Source organism: Ammospiza nelsoni, chromosome 2 (assembly GCF_027579445.1).
Source record: "Ammospiza nelsoni isolate bAmmNel1 chromosome 2, bAmmNel1.pri, whole genome shotgun sequence".
Lineage (NCBI taxonomy): Eukaryota > Metazoa > Chordata > Aves > Passeriformes > Passerellidae > Ammospiza > Ammospiza nelsoni.
The window spans coordinates 33,550,106-33,573,595 of NC_080634.1; the positions used below are offsets into that span (position 1 = coordinate 33,550,106).

The window sequence follows — 23,490 nt, forward strand, 5'->3', positions numbered from 1 at the left end:
CCACATGTCCTTGCCCATAGACAAGGGGAGGAGATTGTCCTGTTAGGCTCTGTGGCAGGGCAAGAGTGGGAAAAGGAAAACCAGAGTTGCCCCTGCCTCTGTTACAGAAAGATACCGATTGTAACAAGCCAGCCAGCAGCACCTGACCATCGTGGTGGGGACAGTGTGCTCTTGGGGATGGAGGACACCTGCAATGGGGGAGGATGGGAGGTAGTGTGTGGAGAAGAGGCTGGTCTGATATGAGAAATCTGGGCACCTGAGAACGAGGAGGTCTGGAGGATGCTCAGACCTTTGCAGCATGTGTGGAAACAGGGTTTCACACAGCAGGAATGATTGCCCTGTGGGATGCCAGTGGTCTCAGGTAAATGGTGCCTCCCCTGTGGTTGCTGCATCTCACCATAACGCACAGATCTTCATGGCTGCAACTCCATCTGCGCTCTCCTGCACCCCAAGGATCCCTGACAGGCATGGGAATGTGAGAAAAGCTGTAGGAGAGGAAGGTTGGTGCTCATCTCCAGCAGGGCCATGAAGGCAAATGGCTCCTCCTCACCAGGTAGATCTGAGCCCCCACCAGCTCTCATGGAGATGGCAGGTCCGTGTCCCCTCTCTGCCCACGTCAGGCCAGGACGGGAGGCATGCTGCTGAGCTCTGGAAAAGGAGGCACACAGTGAGCTACCAAACATCTGCATCTGTTCTGACAGCCACTGTGAGCAAACAGAACCTGTTTGAAAATGCATGCAGCCCAGGCTGGGTCATTTTGTCTGGATGTTAGCTGATAGCTCCATGGGTGCAGAAATGTGGTGTGTGGGAGGGTCCTCAGCCAATCCCACCCTGCCTGGCAGAACCAAGAGTTCTCAGTGCCTCCAGTGTCTCTTTTCACAGCATTGCAGAGTAATGAGTATTGGAGGGGACATCTGGAGGTGTCTGCTCCAGCCTCTGCTTGAAGCAGGGCCAATTGGATTGAGCTGCTATGGGGTCTGGGGCTGAGATAACCCAGACTGCATCCTTCCTCATAACCTTCCTTACTTAAGTATGGACACTTCCATACTTAAAGTATGGACACCTGTCACCAACCCACCCATCAGGATCTCAGTACTCCCACAGAGACCACCCTGAGCAGGATGCAGCTGCTCTCCTTGCCCCGCTCACCTGTCTTGAATTTGTTGTAGGAGCCACCATTCTCTATCATCGAGTTACTGTCCTCAGCAGGACAGCAGGAGAAATTCTTCCCTCGCCACCTGCATGGGGCAAAGCACCGGGGTCAGGCTACTGCCTGCTGTGGTGTTCCTCACAGCCCCCTGCTGCCTTGGACAGCTTTTTCCTACTTTGTGAGGGCAGGTATTTTGGGATTTTCTCAGGTTCTTACTGAGAAAGGACTCAAGTGCATGACTGGTGTCTAAGCACCCACACTTCATGTGTGCAGCAGCATTTTAAAGGCAACTTTCTGATTAAGCCCTGTTTTCTAAGCAAGATTTAAGAGCTCCAAAACCCCCAAAATGTTTACAAACACTGGTTCTAAAGCAGACAGAGAAATTTTAAAACTGTGATTTTGGTGTGTTCGTAAACCTGACAAGACCACACAGGGCACTGAGGCACTGCTAATGGCCCTTTGGTTCCAGGAGGGCTGGGGATGCAAAAAACATGAACATGATCCTGGAGAAGTTGGACATGGGAAGGTCTGATGGTGGTGGTGATGCTTTACAGGGGTGATTGTGTACCAGCCTGAAACCTGTAGCCTTGAAAACAAGGGGAAAGCAGGACCTGAGGAGAGCAGAGCAGGGTAAGAGGGGAAGGAAAGGAAGGAACCACCTTGCCTTGGGAAAAACCTGGATGCCCAGCAAAAATGCCCATACAGCTGCTAGTTCATCACTGCCAAACTACTACTAATTAATTTTTTCACCATCTCAGAGCAATACTAGCACTCCAACCTTTTCCTATGCCACAGCAAGTCACAGTTAACAGCAGCCCAGAGTGCTTGTTCAGGGCCTTCCCAAACTTCTGCTTGTTGCCACCAGCAGCATCACTGTACTGCCAGCACCCTGCAAAAAGCTCCCCTGGGCTGGCTGCTCTGATCCTCCCACCCACCCATCTGCAGCCAGCCGCCTGAAGAGCTGAGCCCAGCACATCCTGCTTTCCTTGGGCACCACTGGGATGAGAGCACAGGCACATTCCTCATACAACTGTGGCAGAGCAGAACATCCAGCAACCAAACATGACCAGCTGGGGTAAGCCCACTCCATGAACTCCAGATTTCCCAATAATCTTTGACAGAGTGGAAGGAAACAAAATGTGGCTTCTGTGAGAGAGTCAGACATTTTTCTCTGGGAGGACGGAATTCCGGTGGGCTCTGGCATGTGCAGAAAGACATGGGATGCCTCAAATTTTAACATTGAGAGCTGTCCCAACAAATCAGTCCAATGAAACACTGTCAAATACTAATAAGAGAAAAATCAGTTCCTTTCTCAGCCCAGCAGCTTTGATAATTGGTTTATGTTGCTACTATAAATCTACCAGTTCTCCACTGAATCCTGAGGGTAAGCAATGTCTAAGTTGCCAAAATGGAAAGAGAAAGCGAGAGCAAGCAGGAGAAACAGAGAAGTTTTGGGGGACTTTTGGGTCTTTCTTCCCTTTCCATATGGGGACGGGAAGGGAAGGGAAGGGAAGGGAAGGGAAGGGAAGGGAAGGGAAGGGAAGGGAAGGGAAGGGAAGGGAAGGGAAGGGAAGGGAAGGGAAGGGAAGGGAAGGGAAGGGAAGGGAAGGGAAGGGAAGGGAAGGGAAGGGAAGGGAAGGGAAGGGAAGGGAAGGGAAGGGAAGGGAAGGGAAGGGAAGGGAAGGGAAGGGAAGTTTCCGGCAAGGCAAGGCAAGGCAAGGCAAGGCAAGGCAAGGAAGTGTTTTCAAGTGTAGTTTTAACCTTTCAGGTCACCTGAAAGCATTTCTCCTTCCCTCCACCTGGAGCAAAAGATCAGGTTAGGATCTTTTAACAGGCCATTAACAACTTGGTAGTTACCACTGCAGGAAAAAGATGAGTGTGATGAGGAATGCAGAGATCGTATCTGTCAGGATCCACATGATGCTGTACTGCTGTGGAGTCTGGAAGAAAACAACAGAGGTTGTGTCCACCACTAAGGACCACGAGGTCTGCAAAAAACATTACTCAAGCTCTTTCTTCCTGATTGAATATGGCTGTTCAGCTGCCTGGTTTGCATCTACTGTAACATCCCTTGGGTGTTTAAAGCGCTTGGTGGCCGCTCAGCAGTGGATGTTGGTGCCAAATCATTCTCCTTCATACAAGCAGGTCTGTTGTGTAGCCAAGAAGATTTGTGAATGCCACAGAGACCTCTTGTTGTAAGGCAGGTCTTGCACTTCTCAGCTTCACCCCAAATATAACATCAACTGGTGGCATCTCATTTTCTCTGGCAAAATTGCCCTTTACTGAACACCACAGAGAGCCTGGGGTGGCTCCCTCTTTAAGTGCATCTGAAGATTCATTCTTACACAGGACCTCCACCCAAACTTAGAATGGACTGAAACACTGCACTTCTCTGGAGGGGAGCATTGTAAAATCTAATTCAAGACTGTGAAACTGACTATTTAAAGCCCTTAGAGACTTAAAGGTGCTTCTTGGCCTTACAGGTTGTCCAAGGCAGAACAACAAATAGAGAAATTATGTGAAAATTCCTCCCGGAAGGAAGGCTTATTTCTGTGCTGTTTCTCTTGGACTTGCAGAAGAAGACCAAGTTTGACAAGGGCAGTGGGACCCTCTGGAAAAAGAGTAACTTCTGGCATCAGTAAGGTGTTTCAAAAGCTCAGAAATGGAAATCTTCATGCATCAGCTTGTGCCCCAAAGGCCCTTTCTTTCTTCCTGCACAAGTCTCAATACGACTTTTTTCCCCTTATCTCAAGGCCTAAGGTGATAACCCAAACAAGTAGGGTGCTTCATCCTGAGCCAGGAGAAGAGAAGGGTGTGGTAATACCTGCAGTGGCTTTGAGGTTCCAGGTAAGCCAGGTTTCAACTCAGGTCCTTCTTATGCAAAGGACCCTTAAAGGATGCTTTATCCATGTGTGAACTGGCCCATCGTCTCCAAAGGTAATCATGAACATGCCAACCTTATTTCCCACCCCTCAGACAGAGAAAACTTCCCCTTACCATGAGGAAGAGTGGCTGGCTGAGATCCTTCAGCAAGTGGACGGCATTGGTGGTCACAGAGTGTGCCCCAGAGCACCATGCCAGGGAATAGAGCCATGGCTCGTTGACCACATAGAAGTTGGTGGTGATGTTTGCCGCGGCATATTTCCTTTAAAAGACCAAAAGGCAACAACCTTCATTGAGCAAGGAGATTAGCACTTCCTTCGGGCTTACTCAAGGAGATTCGGGAAGATCATGGGAAATGGTTGTAATCTTCTGTAGGGAGTGCTTACTTTAGGACCTACATAAGGAACATAAAGGAAAGCCAACCAGCCAATAATTAATCATTAACAATTGGTCAATACAGAATAGCTGAACAGCTGGAAACAAATTCAGATAAAACACTCAAAAGGTCAAAACCTTTCTAATCCTTCTGGCACATGAATCAATGTAACAATGCTTTTGTAAAGGAGATTGTGGCTAGGTAGGGGCCAGTCTCTTCCTTCAACATGCAACCAAAATATTCTGTTCTACCATTCTTTCTTCATGGAAGATCTTCAAGCAATAGAACAAGAAGAAATGGACCCAAACTTCACCAGGGAAGTTGTAGATTGGATATTAGGAAAAAAATTCTTCATGACAAGGGTTATCAAGCTTTGAAATCAGCTGCCCAGGGAAGTGCTGAAATCATCATCTCTGGAGGTACTTAAAACATGTGGTTGTGGCACTTGGGGACATGGTTTACTTGTGGGTTAGGCAGTGTTAATGTTATTCCATAATCTTCCCACAGTGTGCTCCAAACCACCACAGAATCACCAGACTTGGAAGGGACACAGAAGGCCACAGAGTCCAACTCTTCAGTTAATGGCTCAGGCAGGGATTGAACCCACAATGTTGGTGTTGGTTAGAGCATCTGAGTTGGTTAGACCAGCTGAGCTAATCTTCAAAGCTGGCCACCCAAGTTTGTTATGATTGCTCCATCAACACATCATTTCTCAAGTTATTATAAGCTATTGATCATTTCTCAAGTTATTATAAACTATTGAAACAATATGAAGTAAGTTCATTCATTATACAAGTCATTCCTTGTATAAAGGTAAAGTAATGTATCATCAATATCAGCATTTATAAATCTACCTAGGAACTATCCAAGGTTTACCCAAATGAATCTGCTTGTGATTTTTTATAGCCTTTCAGCCTGGAGGAAAGAAGGCTCTGAGGAGACCTTAGAGCACCTTCCAGTACTGAGATGGGTTACAAAAGAGCTGGAGAGGGACATTTTAGAAGGACACTGAGTGACAGGATAAGGGGGCATGGCCTTAAACTGAAGGGAGGAAGGTTTAGATCAGATGTTAGGAAAAAATTCTTAACTGTGAGGGTGGTTGAGACACTGGTACAGACTGCCCAGAGAGGTTATGGACTCCCAATCTCTGGAGGTTTCAAGGCCAGGCTATGGGGCTCTGAGAAACCAGGTGAAGTGGGAGCTTTCCTGCCCATGGCAGGGAGGTTGGAACTAGCTGGTGGTGAAAGCTGGTGACCAGTAACTAGCTGGTCCCTTACAATCCAAACTGTTCTGGGATTCTATGATTTTACATCTTGTGACAATTATAATTGAGAAAACATTATTCTTGCCCAAAGGACTAAAGTTTTTCATTTCAACTAGACTTCAATGGTTTTGTGCATTGGAAAGGGCAAAAAATCATATTTACAAAAGGAGAGCTGGACAGATAAAGCTGGGGTTTTTTTGGTGGTTTGTTGTGTTATTTTGCCCTGTGAGAGTAGCATTTTGAGAACTCCTGCAATTAATGTGGAGCCTTTAATCATAGAAATGGCATTTTCAGTGTGTCACATGCAACAGAGTACTGATAGTAACAGACAAAAAATGATGTCTCCAAAACACCAGCTACCAGAGGGTGACTCTCACCATAGCATTATACCCTCCCACTGGTGTTTGTGGAAGAGCCATGGGAGGTTAAATAATTGTCCATTCTCCTTGATTCGGTGTTGGTGAGACTGGAGATGGCACAAATAAAAATACAAGAAATTGGGATACAGCTGTGTTGTTCTTAGCAGAAGATCCTCAGATCCTGATCGGTATGGAATTGAGGACAGCCGGATTTAATTACATGTGCCACCTCTTAATCAACAGTAGGAGTGAACTGCAGCCTGTCACCCCTAAAGTACATCAGGGATGGCTACTTGACCTGAATGACCTATTCCCAAAATATTATAGTATCTGAAACTGGTCACTGGAGGGAGACATTGCCCCATGAGTGAGGCAAACATAGTCCAGTGCACCCCAAAGATTGTACTTGGGGATGAAACCTACCGGATATCTTCACTGGACATGTCAGTGTAGACCAGATTGAGTTTGACAATATTGTGCTTTAATAGGTCTTCTATTGGTGCCTTTCTGCCCATCGTGTGCTGAAACCCTGGAGCAACAGATTGAACAAAGGACCTCACGCTGTTATGCAGCCACAGGACCTGCAGGCAGCAAGAGGAACCAGTGAATTCTCAGCAGAAGAATTTGTGCCCCTCATATGCCCCGCTGTTCATACAAGCCCAGGAAAGATAACATCTTGAGGGACTTATCCCAGCCTGTCAAATTTTCTCCCAATGTTTCTCCCAATGATCAAATAATATTCAGATGTAGGGTTAGAACTTGCAAGTCACTTTTATCATGAAATAAGTATCCACTGTTCCTTGCTTATCTACTGGAAATCAGTGAGCACGTTTCACACAGCCCAACAAAAGATGCAGTGTTGAAAATGAATGAAAATATAGCTTTGGTTTATGGAAAAGACAACTGAAAATATTCTGTTCTACCATTCTTCCAGCATGGAAGAAAAGATTTTCAGCAGATACAGATCAGCATAACTCCCCAGACATCAATGGGTACATAACCTGATTCCCATGAGTTTAGCATTCATCCACTGCCAGGGGGAGGAAGGCAATAAAGACTCGCAATTTATTTTAATTTAAGCCAGAATTTTTAATGCAATATATAAAACAAGCATGGGTAGCAGGGAATAGACTGACAATTATTATATTTATGAAGGGGTGCTGTTTAGGGGCAAAGACATCAGCTTTCTTCCTGTGCTGCTAAAGAATTACACTGCTGTGAACCTTCTGAGGAGCTAATATTAGGAATATAATACATCCAAATGATGGCTTTTAAATCAAGTGAAATGCAACAGGACAATTTTATGCAGGTGAAATCATGCAGAGTATGCCCCAAAGTCCCAATGAGGAGAGCAAGAAAAAGGGATATGGAGTGAGGCCACCCTACCAGATGGCGTTTAATCTTCGCCTCTTTGAGGATGACGTCCAGGACTTTGCGGAGCCACAAGTTCCTGTAAGGATGTTTCTCTGGAGGGCGGTAGAGATCAAATATCACAAGTTTATTGTGACTGTCTGCGAGGCGCAAAAAACTACTTAGCGTGTAAATGGACTGATTCTTTGCCTGCTTTTGATCTGCCTTTGACAGGGAGCCCATCCCTACAAATGGTTTGTTCTAGAAATAAACAGATATAAAAAAAAAAAAAAGGAAGTCAATCAGGTAGTTTGCTCTGGGAGTCAGCTGTATCTCTAGGAGGGAAAAAGTTTTATGTGAGTCCTCAACAGGTGGGGATATTTTATTTTGCTTATTTCTTCTACATAAAAAGTGGGGGAAGCTAACCCAGGCTTAGCTTCCCTTAGTGAGGATATTGCTTTTGGGACCTAAATTGCATAGTTCAAAGCTAGCTCTGCTGTGCTTCTCTGTCCCACCTTGTTAGCTCTGAATATTATAAACAGCACATTGCACAAGTAGCTCTTTCCTTCTTCCCCCAGCCCATGAGCTCTGCTGCTGCCTTGATAAGGTGACACAAGAACACCCACCAGCCAATTGTTACAGGTCTCCTTAGCCCGAAGGCAAAATGGACAAAGAAAAGAGACCCAAATTGACAGATTTACACCGACTTGAGTTTTAACTCAACTACCAGTTCCTCTTCTAACACTGATGCTGTTAAATAATAGACAGCTGGTGTCTCTTTTACATCCAGTTGGTGACAGTCATGAAATCACAGAAAAGTTTGCATTGGAAGACACCCTTAAAGCTCATCTAGTCCAAGCCCCCTGGAATAAACAGGTATGTGTTGAACTGGATCAAGTTGCCTAGAGTCCAATCCAATTGACCTTGAATGCTTCTAGCCCTTTATGATGCCTACCTTAAGAAACCACATTCCAGCGTTCAATTTCTGCAGGGCATCCCAGGAGAAGAATGAAGCAGCTTTACCAGTGTCATTAGGGTAGACCTCTGCGACATTAGTTGTCCTTCTCAAGGTGTCATCATGCATGAGGAAAGGAACCCCATCATAGCTGCCAGAGAGCAAGAGTTCAGATCACCTGGGGAGCAGGTTCATTCACAGCATGAGCAGACTCAGGTCAGAAGAACAGGTGGGCCACTGTGAATGCCACAGTACAAGCAGCGTGGGCCACTGTGATGCAGCAGAGCATAGCAGATCTTTGCAGAATGTGCAATGTGGAGGAATGCTGAGGCTCACAACACCAGGTTATTTCCAGCTTAAATACTTCTAGAGGCCTCACAGAAGTCATGTTTGTCTGTGTCTCAGTTTCCCTAGGGGCAATGTGAAGGAGGTGACCTTTTTGCCGGCCGACTCCCTCAAAAATGGTTTGTAACTCATGGTTGAAATCTCTTTTTGTTGACATCAAAGTGTTTCTGTGGTTTTCAGAGGACTGAATTCTGAATGGATAGTGATAGAAACACAAAATTTTCTTTTATAGAAAGGTCTAGTTCAGTAGAATGTCCAAATGTTAGTGTTTTTCTCATTCAGTGCTGTGAACAGCTCATCCTGCACAGAATGTTAGCATTTCATGGCAATGGGTTCACCAAAGGCAATTAAAGATCTGTTGGATTGTAGACCTGATATAACCCTCACTGTGACCTGGAAGTCAGGCTAGATTAGGGGCTTGTTTTTGTACTCTGCCAAGCATTTAAAACACACTGCAGAAATAACGAACATTGAATCAATAAGCTGCAGCTTATTGACTTCCTGAGAATAACCATGCCCTACAGCCCCTGTCATCACATGACAGCTGAGGGACCCTGTCCCAGCCATCAGTAAAACCCAACTGCCTGGAGCTGCATGTCTCCAGCTCTTAGAAGAACCACCATATATTATGGGAGATGTGATGTTTTGCCCTCACCTTATGGCAACATCTGTCTCAAGCCCATCCCCACCATGCTCAATCGTCTTCAGAAATGACATCTCAGTGTTTTCTGGTGCCAGCTGAAAAAAAAGGCACATGAGCAAATAATTTTCAAGCACACTCTAGAGGACTCTGCAAATGTCTTCTGCCTCTTTGTAACATCTCTGGTTTTTATTAAGAGAGCATCATTATGTTGCTAAAGTCTACTGTTTGTTTTCTTTCAATTTAGCCAAACCTATTGTGTAGAAGAATAACAGAATCATAGAATGGTTTGGGTTGGAAGGGGCCTTGAAGATCACCTTATTCCAATTCCCCTGTCAGGACAGAGACATGTTCCACTAGTCCAGGTTGCTCAGGGCCCCCTCCAACCTGGTCTTGTCCCTCAGAAGCATTGTTTTGCTTGTAAGCCAGCCCATGCAGTGATGCCTTTGGCATGCAGTCGCAATGACCAGAAATGTTTCCCACCTTCCACAGATTTCATGGAAAATAAAAAAAAAGAAACAACAAAAGATGATGAAGAAAGTAGCAAGACACAGGATGAAGAAACAACATAACTTCTTTAGACTTACCATTGGTGCTCCACGGTGTCCAATGAGGGCTGGCTTTGGTCCAAGTGTTCCCATCTCTCTGATGCAGGGAGAGTACATCCCCAGAGGTATCAAGAAAAGAAAGAGAAGGATAGCCAGGTATGGACCAACAATTATCATCTGAGTAACTGAAAGAATTTGAAGGAGGAAGGCTAGAGTTAATCCACATCGTAACATGAGTCTGCCTTGCCACTTAACTTTTAATCCAATCCTTCATCTAAGTAGCTTTGGGTTTTGTCCCATCCTTTTTTCCTTTCCTTCTTCCCCTAATTTTAATTTTCTCTCCAAACAATGCAACCCAGGAAAACAAATTGGTCAAAGCAAGGACGCACACTGTCTAAGTCAGGACTGCAGGTTTTAAGCTTTAATTACATCTCACTATGCCTGACAGCAAGATATGGCTTTATTTCTTTTTTTATTTAAACATGATGCAACAAAATCTCCTCCATATGTAGAAAAACAATCCTCAGCAGAAGGATGCTAATTTTTTCTTACTCAGATGAGAACAAGCACCATTTTCAAGTTTCATTCCCAGTGAAGAAGAGTGGCTACCTCTCTTTCAACTATGTGGCATCTCCTTACTTTGAATACTTGCCTGGTTCATTCAGATGGTTGGTAGGGACCTTCTGTGTGTGACCTAGATCCTACAGACCCCGAGAGCATGGATATTGCACCTCAGAAACTTGCTAACTCATTATCCGTGGTCTTCTCCCAAATCTGTTGACACATTGCCCAAGAGCCCCAGGAGTCCTTCTCCTCAGGGATCACAACAGTTCTTCTGAGTAATGAGCACCTATGCACCAACACCTCTTTCTTGATTGGGTACCACCATCCTCTGTGCCAGTGGCTCTGAAGGAATTTGGGCTTACACTAGGATGATGATGTACTAAGCTAGGAGTAGCTCAGGCATGGTGGTATGTAATGTCTAGGGTCCCTCTGTATCCTCTCCCAATTTCTCTAGCTGCAATTAAACAGGAAAAGTCTCAGACCAGAAAAAAACCTTTTCACCAACCCATTCTATCTGTGATTGTTATAGCAAACCAGTATCTGAAGATGGGTGTCAGGTAGATAATTTTGGCTATATTGAGAAACAATAAGAGAAAAACAAACACTCCCAGTCAGGTTTTTCTGTGGTTTTTCCTGGCATCTGGCTTCATCCTTACAACATTTGCTCATTCCTTCTAGAGGTGGGCAGGAACTTCCCATGAGATAACACCAGGAATTGAGCAAAAAGATCTTTTTCCCTATCTCAGCTGGCCTCTCCTGAGATACACTAGTCTGAAGTGGTTTGTCTGACTGGACTGGAGATCCCTTCTGTACACAGCAAGCAAAACTCAGCAGGGGAGCTGCCACTGCCTGCGTTCTCCTGCAGAGGGCCAAACAAATTTTCACTCATGACTCAGAACATGGGTGCTTCTGCTAGTCTCCTCTGTCTCAACACAGATCACTGCCTCAGTAGAGGGCAAAACACTGCAAGGTAAAATGCAAACCAGAAACACACTGGGACAGCTGCAGGGCAGTGCATAGCATAGGCCCCAGCCCTACTAATTTGTCTGAGAGATGCAGAATTTGAAAGTCTCCTCCAGCTGGAGTGCAGGTGTGGGAGGAAAGAGATCCTGCATGACTCTTTTCCCCATGCTTGTATATGTCTTCTATCCCACTATAAGCAGGACCCAGAGCTGCCATACCTTTCTTATCTGCTCTGATGGCATGAAAAGACACAGGCCAGGCAAGAAGGACCATGATGGCAATTGCCCCTATATGGAGGTAAGGAGCTGTGACCTGGCAAGGAAAAAAAAAAGGATTTTAGTCAAAGGATGAACTGTGGAGACAGATGGAAACAATCCCCATCAGAGCTACAGTTCTTACACCTGGATGGGCTCCTGATGCAGATACCAGCAGTTAACCACTCTCCCTCACCTGTGCTGGATTCACCAAACACCTCAGGAGTCAGAGGAGAGACATGTGCCCCTGCTCAGGCCAGGAAGGAGTGTGTCAAATCCTAAGGAGTGCTCCTCACTTCTTTACTTTCTCCTACATCAGCTGAAGGAGACACAACTGCCCTCCTCCATGAGGACACGACTGCCACTACTCATATGCCATAATCTGTGAGCATCTTCCAGTTTAACCCAATATAAACAACTCCAGTCCAATCCCATCCTGGCAATAGCTATCTCCACACCACACCACGCTGCAGTTAAATCATTAAACTGAGGTCAACAAGCCTGAGTGATAAAATGTGGTATTTACTAGCTGTGGTATGAAACTAACTACTGTGGTATAATAGAAGCAGATATATTAGATAATATTGATGGACAGATATAGTTATTAGATGTGATTTCTTTAATCCTAAAGATTAAATAAGAAGATCATAAAACAAGAATCACTCCTATGCTTAGCATGAATGCGTGAAAAGAGTTGTAAACCAAGCAGAAATACAGAATCTAAATAGTTGTTGGTATAACATTTTTCCTAAAACTAGGAAAATTTGAACTAGAAACCAGTCCATTGTTTTCTCATACTCATCAGCACCCTGTGGCAAATATTACAGCTGGAACTGACAGTGATTAAGGTATGTGCTGGGAAAAAACCCAACTCTCCAGATGCAAACCTTTCCTATTTCTTAGTCCTGATGCTCGATTCTCTAAGATGGAAGGGTTGAGGAAAGCAGCAGTCACTGGGACACGTTACTGCACGTGACACTGTCTGCCCTGGACACCCAATACCAACTTCTCCTGACCAGAAGCAGGATCAGTTGCGCAAGCAGAGGTGCCATCTGAGATGTCCAGAATACCTGAGATAGATTTGCTGGGCTAACGGACATGGCACAGTATCTACAAGAGGTTTGTGTCCTTTGGGAACAGCAATGGGAGACCATCTCAAAGAGCATGGATGCCTGAAATAAAAAGCATCTTTGGGGAACTCAAAGGCTTTTGTGTCTCCTTCTCCTCATCCACATCCCCTGGTGTCAGTCAGGGGGAGGAGAAGCTGATGGTTTCTCATTGCCTTTGCCAGTGCACAACCCAGTGGTTAGTGAACTGTAGAACAGGAATGTGCAATTAACCACTCCCTACAAACACCACATCTTCCATTCCTCTGCCAGTCCTCTTGCATTGCTCTCCCAGCCTTCACAGGCACTAAGACACATAGGGGAGAAGTAACAGACCCAAATAGCATAAAATCATAGAACTGTGGAGTGGTTTGGATCCTGCAAAGCAGCTGTGTAGTCAAAGGCTACATGCTTCCTCCTTCCCAATACAAGTGGGGACCTGGATGCTCAGACACTGGACAACACTGGACAGCTCTTGCCTCCACCTTCAGATCTGGTGAGAGTTGAGGAGACCAGCAACTATGAACTCTGACCTCCTGCATCCAGCATTTTGTCTCACCTGACACCAGTGTTCTCCACCTGCTCCCCCAAAGCCCAGTGTGCTCATGCCCTCAGGAGATTAAGCTCTTCTGAGTCACAGAAGTCTGAAAATGTGCTGTACCAGCAGATTGGGATGAGGGATGAGGGAGAAAGCTCTTGCTCCAGCAAACCTAGCAGCCTAAGGGGTCTGATTTACATGCCCTGGACAGCTGAATTTTAGCAGTACATCTACAATTTTGGGGAGAGGAAAAAAAAAGGGGCTGTTACTTTCTATATCTTTCCAAACAGAGACATGTTAAATCACATAGCTTGAAACTCAGCCTTAGGCCTCAGCTTCCTTTCCCCCAACAGGAAATGTAAAGTCATTTTAAAAGTTTTCTCAGAATGTACCTTGCTAACAAAAACCATATGAAAAACATCCACCATACAGAGTATCTTCTGCCAATTGTCACAAAATACTCCTATAAACAAGCTGCTCTTCCAAACAGACCTCCTCACCCTCCTTACCTGGAATGACAGACGGACAGTTTTCCGGTGGTCTCTCCAGAGTATGGATAATGCAAACAGGCATGCAATAGAGAAGCCCAGGACGAGAAAAGTACCAATCTGGGGGGACATAAAGAAGACATAAATCAGCCTCAGTATTTCTGCATAGGGTATGCCATCCATCCTAGTCATGGCTAATTTAGGCAGCTGGAAAAATTGTTTTGTATGCAAAAGACTGACTGTGCCAGTTCAGAGACAGAGGGATCCAACAAGTCTAAAACCAAATCCACAATGCTATCAGTATGGCAGGACTGATTCCAGGAGTTGGGTACTCAACTCAGTCAGCTCTCAGGATTCTCTCTGTAATCAGTGGAGAAAGAGGAATTTCAGAGGTGACCCATTCCTGCTTGCATTGTGATGGAATATGCCTCTCTCTCTATTGATATAAATGGAGCCTAGGTGATCAGCTTACATTAAATCCCTAACCTGCAGATGGAATTCATAATTTCTAAACTCAGAAGTGACAAATTCCACCCAAAAGGGACAATAACACAACCTCCTTGTTCTATGAGCTGCCTTGTAACAGGAAAACCCTCCCATAATTAGGAGATGAGGGTTCACTTTTTAACCAAAAAGGTGAGGCAGTGTTTTAGTCAATTCTTCAGCTTCTTATTCAGTTTGGTACCTGCACTGTGGTAATGGCAGACCTTTCTTGGTATATCATCTTTCTGCTGACAACTAAAGGTAATTGCACCAAGGCCCTAACCATTCTTCAGGGCATCTTCTATGTATCAATAATTTAATAATCTATCCCTAATCCCTTTGCACCCAAGAAATCCTGGTTTTTATTATTATTCTTTTTAAAATATTTTTGTTTGGTTGGTTTTTTACAAACTGTTCTACAACTTTCTGGCTCTTCTGGAATCCATTTTCAAATAGTAAAGATCACACAGTTTCCATTACTTAAATGAAGAAGCAGAGGATCAAGCATCCACATGTTCAGTTATTTCTTCCTCCTGCAGCCTGCAATCACATTGCATCCTTCCCTAAACTGCATGGACAGAGAAGCATTTTTAAACGCCTCACATAGCCTCAAAAATTACTTAAAGAAGATTATTCTAACCCATAATTTTACAGCAAAAGTCCCTGATAATTTGTTCCTGTGTCTTCAAAACTCCCAAAGGCATTTCCAAACCCTAGAATAGAATTAAGAATTACAGGAAAGTTTGATTTGGAAGAGACTTTAAAGATCATCTAGTTCCAGCCCTCCTGCCATGGACCCTAGATCAGATTTCTCAGGGCGCCATCCAGCCTGGTCTTTAAAACTCCCAGGGAACCATCCAAAGACCAAAAGACATTAAGCACCAACATGCCTTGGAAAAGCCACCTTTCTCTCCTGTGGAGAGAGCAGACATTTTTTTCACTGTTTCACTGGGGTCTGATCCAGAAAATCATGCAGTGCTTCTCATGAAAACTTTGCTTTTGACTTCATGTTACCATACGTAAATGAGTCAAATATAGACATCTTCACCTGAATGAGTCACTGCAGGCACCTTTTAGAGTCAGTGGGGGAAAAAAAGGTTTTTTGAGTGTGATTCATCTCATCTTAATTTAGAGGCCTATGACCAGCTGGATGAATTGCATCCTCAGAGGATTCATTTCCCTTCACTGACTGCAAAAGGAGTTTGAGCGACCAGCTCAGGTGGAGATATCAATTTCATGGGTATCTCAATCTCGTAAGATTAACCTCTTCCCTCTCTTCCTCCTCTCCCATAGTCCAAGAGGTTTGTCATGCAAAGAAACACCACAGACTCAATTACAAGCATAGATTAGAGTTACCAGAAAGCCCTGACTCTCCCCACCTTGTGACTCCAGTGCAGGTACAGCCGCTGACCTTCTGCAAGCAAACACATCGCGAGGACCTGGGAAATCAAGAAGAGATTGTACGCATCCTTGTGGGAGGGGGTGCCCTGTGCCCATGAGGCACTTCTGGAATTATTTTCGCATTGGGAAGTTACTTTACACAAGGTCATCCTGCACAATGTCAGTGTGTGCACGATTGGTGTATGGAGAGAAAAGTTTAGTGCTACAGTAAAAATGATTCTGAAATGCACATATCAAGCACATATCAAGACTGCCCTTCAGGATCAAAGACATTTTCCCAGGTAACAGATAACTGGGCACTTTGGGTTACTTGCTTACAATGACTTTTTGTGAGGACAGACTCTAAAAGAGGGATGATGGCCAGGGTCAATTATTATTGTATAAATCAATACAGTACTAACCTTCACTATTTTCTATGCATTTATTGAGATTGGAGGAATATAGACCACGGGAGAGAAGTCTGGGAATAAAAAATGCCCCAGAACAGCACAAAAGTACAGAGCAGACAAAAAAAAAAGGCAATTCTTCCACATTTACCACAGGGAATGTAAGAGACAGGCACATCTCAGACCTGTCTCAGAGGAAAGTGTCTTGGGGATCAAATGACTCCAGTTTTCGGTGGTTGGCATGTCTCTTCCACCTGATGGCAAGCTGGAGCCCTTGGAGAGGGTTCTTGTGAAGCAAGCTGCAAACCCCAGCCAGGACAGAGGACAACCCAAGATACCTTGAACACCAACAAGCCAAGAATGGGGCAAGTCAGTCCACAGTTCTCATACAGAGCTTCTTCACATAGCTCCATACCTAAGTAACCAGTGAATTTGGAGATTAACTTTACTCCAAAAAACACCTTCAGCAGCAAACTTTCACTTTGCTGCTGTGAAAACGCATAGGTCTATGCTCAGGAGTCTAAATGCCTGGGGAAACTTCCCAACCACTGAAAAGGATCATTTTGGGACCAGTATCACCAGGTATCAGGGCTTAGAGAAAAGTGTCTGTTAGTAGACATCAGTGCTCTACTGAGGAGGATCATTTATGATGCAAGTCCCTCCAGACTGTAGGATAGTGGGATTGTAGGAAAACAAGATAAACAGATTTGGGGGAAGAGGGTCTTCTCTCCTGAAACTCAACTGCAAGTTGTTTCCTATCCATTTACAAACACACTCTCATTCCAGGATCGTGCTGATTTGAAGCAAGATACAAAGCCAGGTTGGATGGGGCTTTGAGCAACATGGTCTAGTGGTAGACATTCCTGTCCATGACAGTGGGGCGGGAATTAGATAACCTTGGAAGGTCCCTTCCAACACAAATCATTTTATGATTCTATGACAAACTCAGCAGTGAACATAAGTGCTTCTTGACATGTTGGTTTCCTGTAATGGAATAAATGCAGCCAGTACATGGTGAGTAATCTGGGAGCAGTTGAGAGAAAACTGAAATACTGCTAAAGATCTTAAATCAGCCCCACTGAAATCTATTTCAGGGTGAAAAATGAGAGCAAAAAGACCAAACATCACTTGCTCCTTTGCTGCAAGTGATGTTACACAAAGACCTGGTCCTTGAGTACAGTAAAACCAAACATTTTCAGAACTTTCTGAGCCAGAAGGGACACACAAGGATCATCAAAGTCCATCTTCTGGCCCTGCACAAAATCACACCAAGAATCACACCACGATTCTTGAATCAACTCACGAACTAACATGAGTCAGGTACTAACATGAGTCTGGTACTCATGTTCCTGAGAGCATAGTTCAAATACTTCTTGAACTCAGGGCACTCAGACATGACTACTTTCCTGGGGAGCCTGTTCACATGCCCAACAATCCTCTGGGTGAAAAATCTTCCCCTAATTTTTAACCTAAATCTCCACTGATACAGTTTTGCAATACTCCCTTGTGTCTTCTCACTGGTCTGTCTACTCCAAATTGCTTCCACACACTTTCTGGGATTATCTAATATAAGTAGAGAAGAGGGCTTAGGTGATCAGTGGGTTTCTGACTAATACTGCCAAGGTTAGAGTCAAGGTCCCTCTTGCCAATCCCATCATCTCCCAGAATCTTACAGCCTCAAATTCTTGCATTGTTCTCTTCTTTAATAAAATGAGGTGTGGAAGTGTCTACCCTCCACCATCTACCTGCAAAGTGGTGATTAAGGGATGCTTCCTAGTGGCAAGAGAAATGGATTCACTGCAATGAGAATTTCATTTCTGTCTCCCTCTTTCTGAGTGGCTGCATTGACCACAAGGTTTTTCTGCAAAATGTGGACAGCAGATGCTTAAATCTACTCCACTTCAGCATGGGAACTACCCTGCAATCATCTCGACACTTCTGGTGAGGTGTGGGCAGGCTCTGAACCTACACTACAACGACATGCAAGCAGGCACTTGGGCACTTGGCTCACCTGAAACATCTACTCACTTAGATGTTCACAGCAGCTGGATTCAGGTCCTTCTATTCATTCACTTTATGGCAAAAAACTCAGAACTTGGGATGAGAACCCAGTCTCTTAGGGATGGAGTTTTGAGGTCACATTTTATATTTCAGTGTCAATGTACTATTTTAGGTCCTCTCCATGTATGAATGAAGAGGCCACAACACATCTGAACCTCTTTACTTTGTACAGTCACGAGTCACCTCCTCACAACCCTTAGAAAAAAGCATGGCTGAACTGCAGAGAGGCAAATGTTATCTGTTGGGGTTTGAAAGACTAAACAAGAAAATATTTTTCTTCTCCACTGAGCATAAACAGTTCTGTAATTAGACCCCTCAGCTTAACCTTTTAGCCCTAATGGGGATGAGAAAATTGTCTTGAGTGGTTGAACAATTTAATTAATTAAAATCGATTGTGTGAGCAAATGACAATGATGCATGTGGATGGAGAGCATCTTTGTCTAGACAGTTAGTCCTTTCTTGTGCAGCATTTTCTTCAGCCACTTGAGGCAGGTGGGCAGAAGTCTGTATGCTCCAGTGGGTCACAATAGGGTTGTGGAAGCAGGCTCACAGGTTCCAGCTGGGTGCCATCAATAAGAAAGAGGGTATGGTGTTCACAAGCAAAACCATCTAAGGGTTGATATTAAATCTTTCTGCTCCAGCAAGGGCATCAGGGTGTTCAGTGTTCTGATGTGGTGGGCTGTTCATGCAAAACACCACCAGAAAACATCACCTAAGTACTCACCATCCAACACTGTTCAACCAAAACTTGGGATGTAATTCATCATGGCAGAAACCTATTTGGCCATCAGTTGTTTGAAATGTATTAGAACAACCCACCTATCGTATAGTTCCCACACTTAATGACTTATTTAGGTGTGGAAGGGCTGAGTTACTCTTACCAGCCCGTGAGGCTCCCAGTGTTTTGCTGGGTGGTCCATCAAAGCCCTCAATGAAAGGGAAGCTCTGCAAACATTGGTGGAGGGAGGGATTCCTGGCAGAGTCCTCCTCTGAAAGAGCCCTGCTAGGATGAGCTTTGCCCAGCCACGGCTGCTACAATATCCTTCGGGTTTTCAGATGGCAGGAGTGTAAGTGGTGGCAGTGGTAACTTTCCTTGCCCCCCTTTCCCTCATGACCTAATAACATTTAAGTAGCAGCCTCATGCCCCCAGCACCCACTGCCCAGCATGGATGCATGCAGCAGTCTTGCTACAAAGGACATGGTGGCATGGTGATGCTGTCAAGCAGGACAAGTGCCCTCAGAAATACCCAACAGCTTTGGTTGGGTCACCTCACAGCTTCATAAAGGCAAGAAGGAAATGGACCTTCTCTGCAGGGCTGTTCCCAGAGCAGAGGAACCTCTGAAGTTTCTCCTGCTGTCAGATACCATCCAGTCTACTTGCATTCTATCAGGTTTATCCATGCTCACCCTTCTGAGGAAGGCAAATGCTGTTAGCCTCATTAGACAGAACTGAGAGGCTTGAGAGGAAGAGGATGACGCAGCTACATAATAAAAAGTAAGACCAGGACTGAACTAAACCCTGTAGGACACCAATTTCACTTCATATTCTTCATCTTCCTTTCTGGTTTACTTTGCCCATCACCTGCTTTGACAGCTTGTAGACATCATATTCATGGTGACAAAACCAGGAAAATGCTCAAAGAAAGTGCACTGCTTGGACACTGGCTGACATTTGGATCCAGACAGAGTATGACCAAGCTGTCACATAAGCCCCAGGGGTCTTCAGGCTCCTTAAGCCCAGGAAATCCTGTAAAGCCAGTTTCTAGCATGGACTATGGTGAGTTAGTCTGATCCTGAGGCTGACTCCAGATCCACAGCCTGCTGAGGCACCATCTCAGATGTATCCATGTCACATGGGCATCTCTGGCAAAGCTCAGAGTTGCCCCAAGTAGTACTGTAACCACCAAACTACCCACACCACTCCATGGCCCCTGGGGATGCCAGGGGGCTCTGCTGAATGATAGTCCATGAGCCATCATGGTGTTACCAAATCCTTGTAATTAATTATTGCTGTTAGTCCCTTTCAGAGCTCAGTCAATCCACATCTCTTTCAATGCTCTTGATTGCTGTGGGCATGAAAAAGCACCTGTCTGTTTATCACTTTGGGGTTTTTATTGCTAGCACTAGAATAAAAGTTCTATTTATTTGTACTTCATCAGGAAAAAAGGACCCCAGAAACCAATTGTGTTAGGTACTGCATGGACAAAGCCAAAAGAAGTTCCCTGTCATGAGCAATTTACAGACTGAGTGTATGATGACACATCAGGGAATGAGTGAGAACAGCAGAAATGGATGATAAAAGCTGGTTGTCTTGGTCACAGAGGTGAGACAAAGCCATAACCTCACCCTCAGCACCTGGCATTTCCAAAGGAAAGTCAGAGCAGGCATGGTACTCCAGATGTGAACTCCAGTACCTAGAATCAAAGTGAATTCTTGGCCTATAGCTCTGGATTAAGAAGGTGGAAGAACAGGTACAAATCTGTCTTTATTTGAGAGCTTTCTTATGAAGGAAAGAACATAGAAAAAGGATGATTAAGTAGGAATTTTAGGAAAATTTTGGGGTTGGTATGTTTCCCTAACTAAAGCAGACATCATATCAGAAAATTTCACAGAATTTGGAGAAGTGAAGATTTCAGGAACCTCTTTCAGCATAAACTTCAGCAGTGTTTTCTGACCACATCTATAGCCTCTACCTGAAGAAAATCCTCCAGCAAAGCAGAGTCAGTCAAGTGAAAAAGTTCTGTTCTCCTTCCTCTAGTAGACCTTTTTATCCAGGATTAGAAGAATAACTCAGCTGTGATGATGTATCACCACCGCTACATGACTCAGAGCTCATATTTCCCTGCTGCCAAAACAACAATTTTTCGTTTCCCCTAAATCTAAATCCAGACACTGCTGGGTCAGCTTTCCTTGGGTCCAAGGAAGAATTGTATACATTTATCAAAGGGATACCATTGAAAGAAATCACAGAAATGACATCAGGCTCAGAGACTCCTGAGCTGAAACTGGTCCTTTGCAGGTAGCTACGGGGAGCTGTAAACACTCATTGTGCTCCAGATCATCTCCTGACTTTCACTGTCCAAGGATCATATGGAGGACTAGCTTGAGCTTTGGTCTGACACATTAAAGCCACCCCTGTGTTCACCTTTCAGGACTACAAATCAAGGCCAGCTCACAAGGAGCATTACTTACCAGTAACAGTGAGACATATGCAAACAAGATTGCAGCCACAATCAGGATAACAAGAGACCAGAGAAACCAGTAGCCCATGTTCCCATAGTTATACCTAAAAATAAACCAATAAAATTCTGTAAGAATGTTTTTTGTTAGCACCTGGAGTAGAGAGGACCAACAGCCCTCTTCCTTGAAATTCTGAAATTTTCTAAGCAATAAAACAAAGGGCGAAGGAATAGCCTACGCTGTAACATGAAAAAGTGATTAAGAGCCTCCTTCCCAAAATCCCTGATTGCATTAACCATCAGACTAAAACACGTTATTATACCTTTCCTTCCCATAATATTTGAGCAGCTTTAATTTAATTTTAGGGGCCAGATTTGCATAACTGTTGCCTATGTAGTACAGAAAGAAAAGATGTGCATAAATCCCTGATGATTATTTCTTACTTTTGAATTTGAGAACATAGAATTCTCTTTCAGTGAGATGGCTGCTGCAATGCCTCTGATTCCAGCCACAGTATTTCTTCACATGGAATGGGGGAGGAAAGGGAAGGAGGAAAAGAAAGACTCAGAGAAGGAAAGAGTTATTTAGTCCTTCCATTCACAATTTTTGTGACGATGATTCTCCCCTTTCTCCTAAATTCACACTTACACCTAAAAATTGTACCTAAGCAAAGACCAAGTCTCAGCACCTCCAGAGTCACTGGACATTCAGTTTGGATGCTGTAAGCAAGAGTTTAAGGTGCCAAATCTTTGATTCATTACTAAAGCGCCCTGTTGCACCACAGCTGCTGCAGAGGGTGCTCATCCCTTCCCAGTCATCCTAGTGACCAGCTGAAGGGGTGGTAGAGGAGGAAAAGGTGTTACTTACCAGTCAAAGCTGTTGTAGTCATTTTTACCTTCACCCCATGTGTACAGAAAGACCAGAGAAAAGCAGAAAGCTGCAACGAGCAATGGGAAAAACATGCATTCCCGCTGGAGAGGGAGAGGAAGGACAAGCAGTCAGAGCTATGGGCAGCCAGAGCAATCAAAGCAAATGGCAGGTACTTTCAGGCTGCTCCTAACATATGTAGCTAGGTGTTGGAATTCTAACTGAAGTAAATATGGAGGGGAATTCCCATCCTGTCCCTTGTAACCAGGAAAATGTCCTCAAAAGCATATTCTGCACTACCTGTTCTCAGGGAAAACTCATTACTTCCCAAATGAACAGGATTTTAACTGCCTCACATGAGAGGAAATTGCACTGTAGAGCAACCTTTTTTCAATTCTTACTGCCCACCCAACCTTAATGTTACTTCTTTCATTTGATTCTATGGCTTTGAGATGTTTCATTGGCCAGGAGAGGTTGGTGCAAACTCCATGTTTATTGTCAGACAAATAGAGCCTGCCACAGGAGCAGCAATTCATCAAGCATTTAGAGCAAAACCTAACAGCCCAACAGATCCCAGCAGACTCCAAATGACATTGGGCTGGGATTCCATGCCATCAGCCCCTTGTCTGCTTAGACCTCCCTGCCCCAGTACAGAAACCCAAGTGTGTGCAGACTTTGAGCTGGCTTACCAGGTTGCAGCAGCATTTCCCAGGCTCGATCCTCTCGCGCTGGTAGCGCTTCCAGCGGCAGCTGTAGAAGCCAGCCAGGCAGGAGACGAAGGGCTGCTGCTCGTACTGCTGCAGCAGGCGCCGACGGACCACCTTCAGCTTGCCAAACTTCATCCTCTTGTGGCTGGTGGAACGGGTCTCCATCTGAGTGCCTTTATCTCATCTTCCTCCTGAAACAACAACATGAGTTTTATGGGGAGACTGCTGGGTAAGCTTTCCATATTTGAGAAAGGAGAGAAAGATTTCCCAGGCAGATGCTGAGACCAGCAGGAAATGATGCTGAGGACATCCCACCTAATTTTATACACCAAAGGGAGATGGCCAGCTGAGAAGAATGGTCACTGCAAATCCTCTTAGCAGTCAGTGCTGCCTCTGGTTGTTACTTAGGTGCTCTGAGTCACCTTTGATGGTCTACCTCTGCCTCCTTTTGCCTATACAGGAGGTTCTGGGAAATGAATTCATTAACTTGAGCACATTTCAAATTATGTCATATGAACCTGAATCTAGGATTAGCTATGGGAATTATTCAGCATCACTGTGACTTGTTTGAAACATGCTATCAGTTTAACTAGCTCATGTAGAAAAGGAACTAAACACCCCC

The 23,490-nt window shown here is 44.6% G+C and overlaps 1 protein-coding gene across 1 annotated transcript; it reads right to left on the minus strand.

Moving 5' to 3' along the window:
* Positions 1 to 616: 616 nt before the first annotated feature.
* GDPD4 (glycerophosphodiester phosphodiesterase domain containing 4) lies at positions 617 to 23,033 on the minus strand. Its single transcript, XM_059466879.1, has 15 exons — positions 22,851 to 23,033; positions 22,162 to 22,265; positions 21,307 to 21,400; positions 15,646 to 15,705; positions 13,805 to 13,903; positions 11,616 to 11,709; positions 9,910 to 10,055; positions 9,338 to 9,420; positions 8,338 to 8,488; positions 7,419 to 7,643; positions 6,456 to 6,613; positions 4,148 to 4,295; positions 3,008 to 3,090; positions 1,150 to 1,238; positions 617 to 648 (listed from the first exon to the last, which is right to left on the minus strand). Exons 1-15 carry the CDS (start codon positions 23,031 to 23,033, stop codon positions 617 to 619), a joined length of 1,749 nt encoding a protein of 582 aa, XP_059322862.1.
* Positions 23,034 to 23,490: the final 457 nt, after the last annotated feature.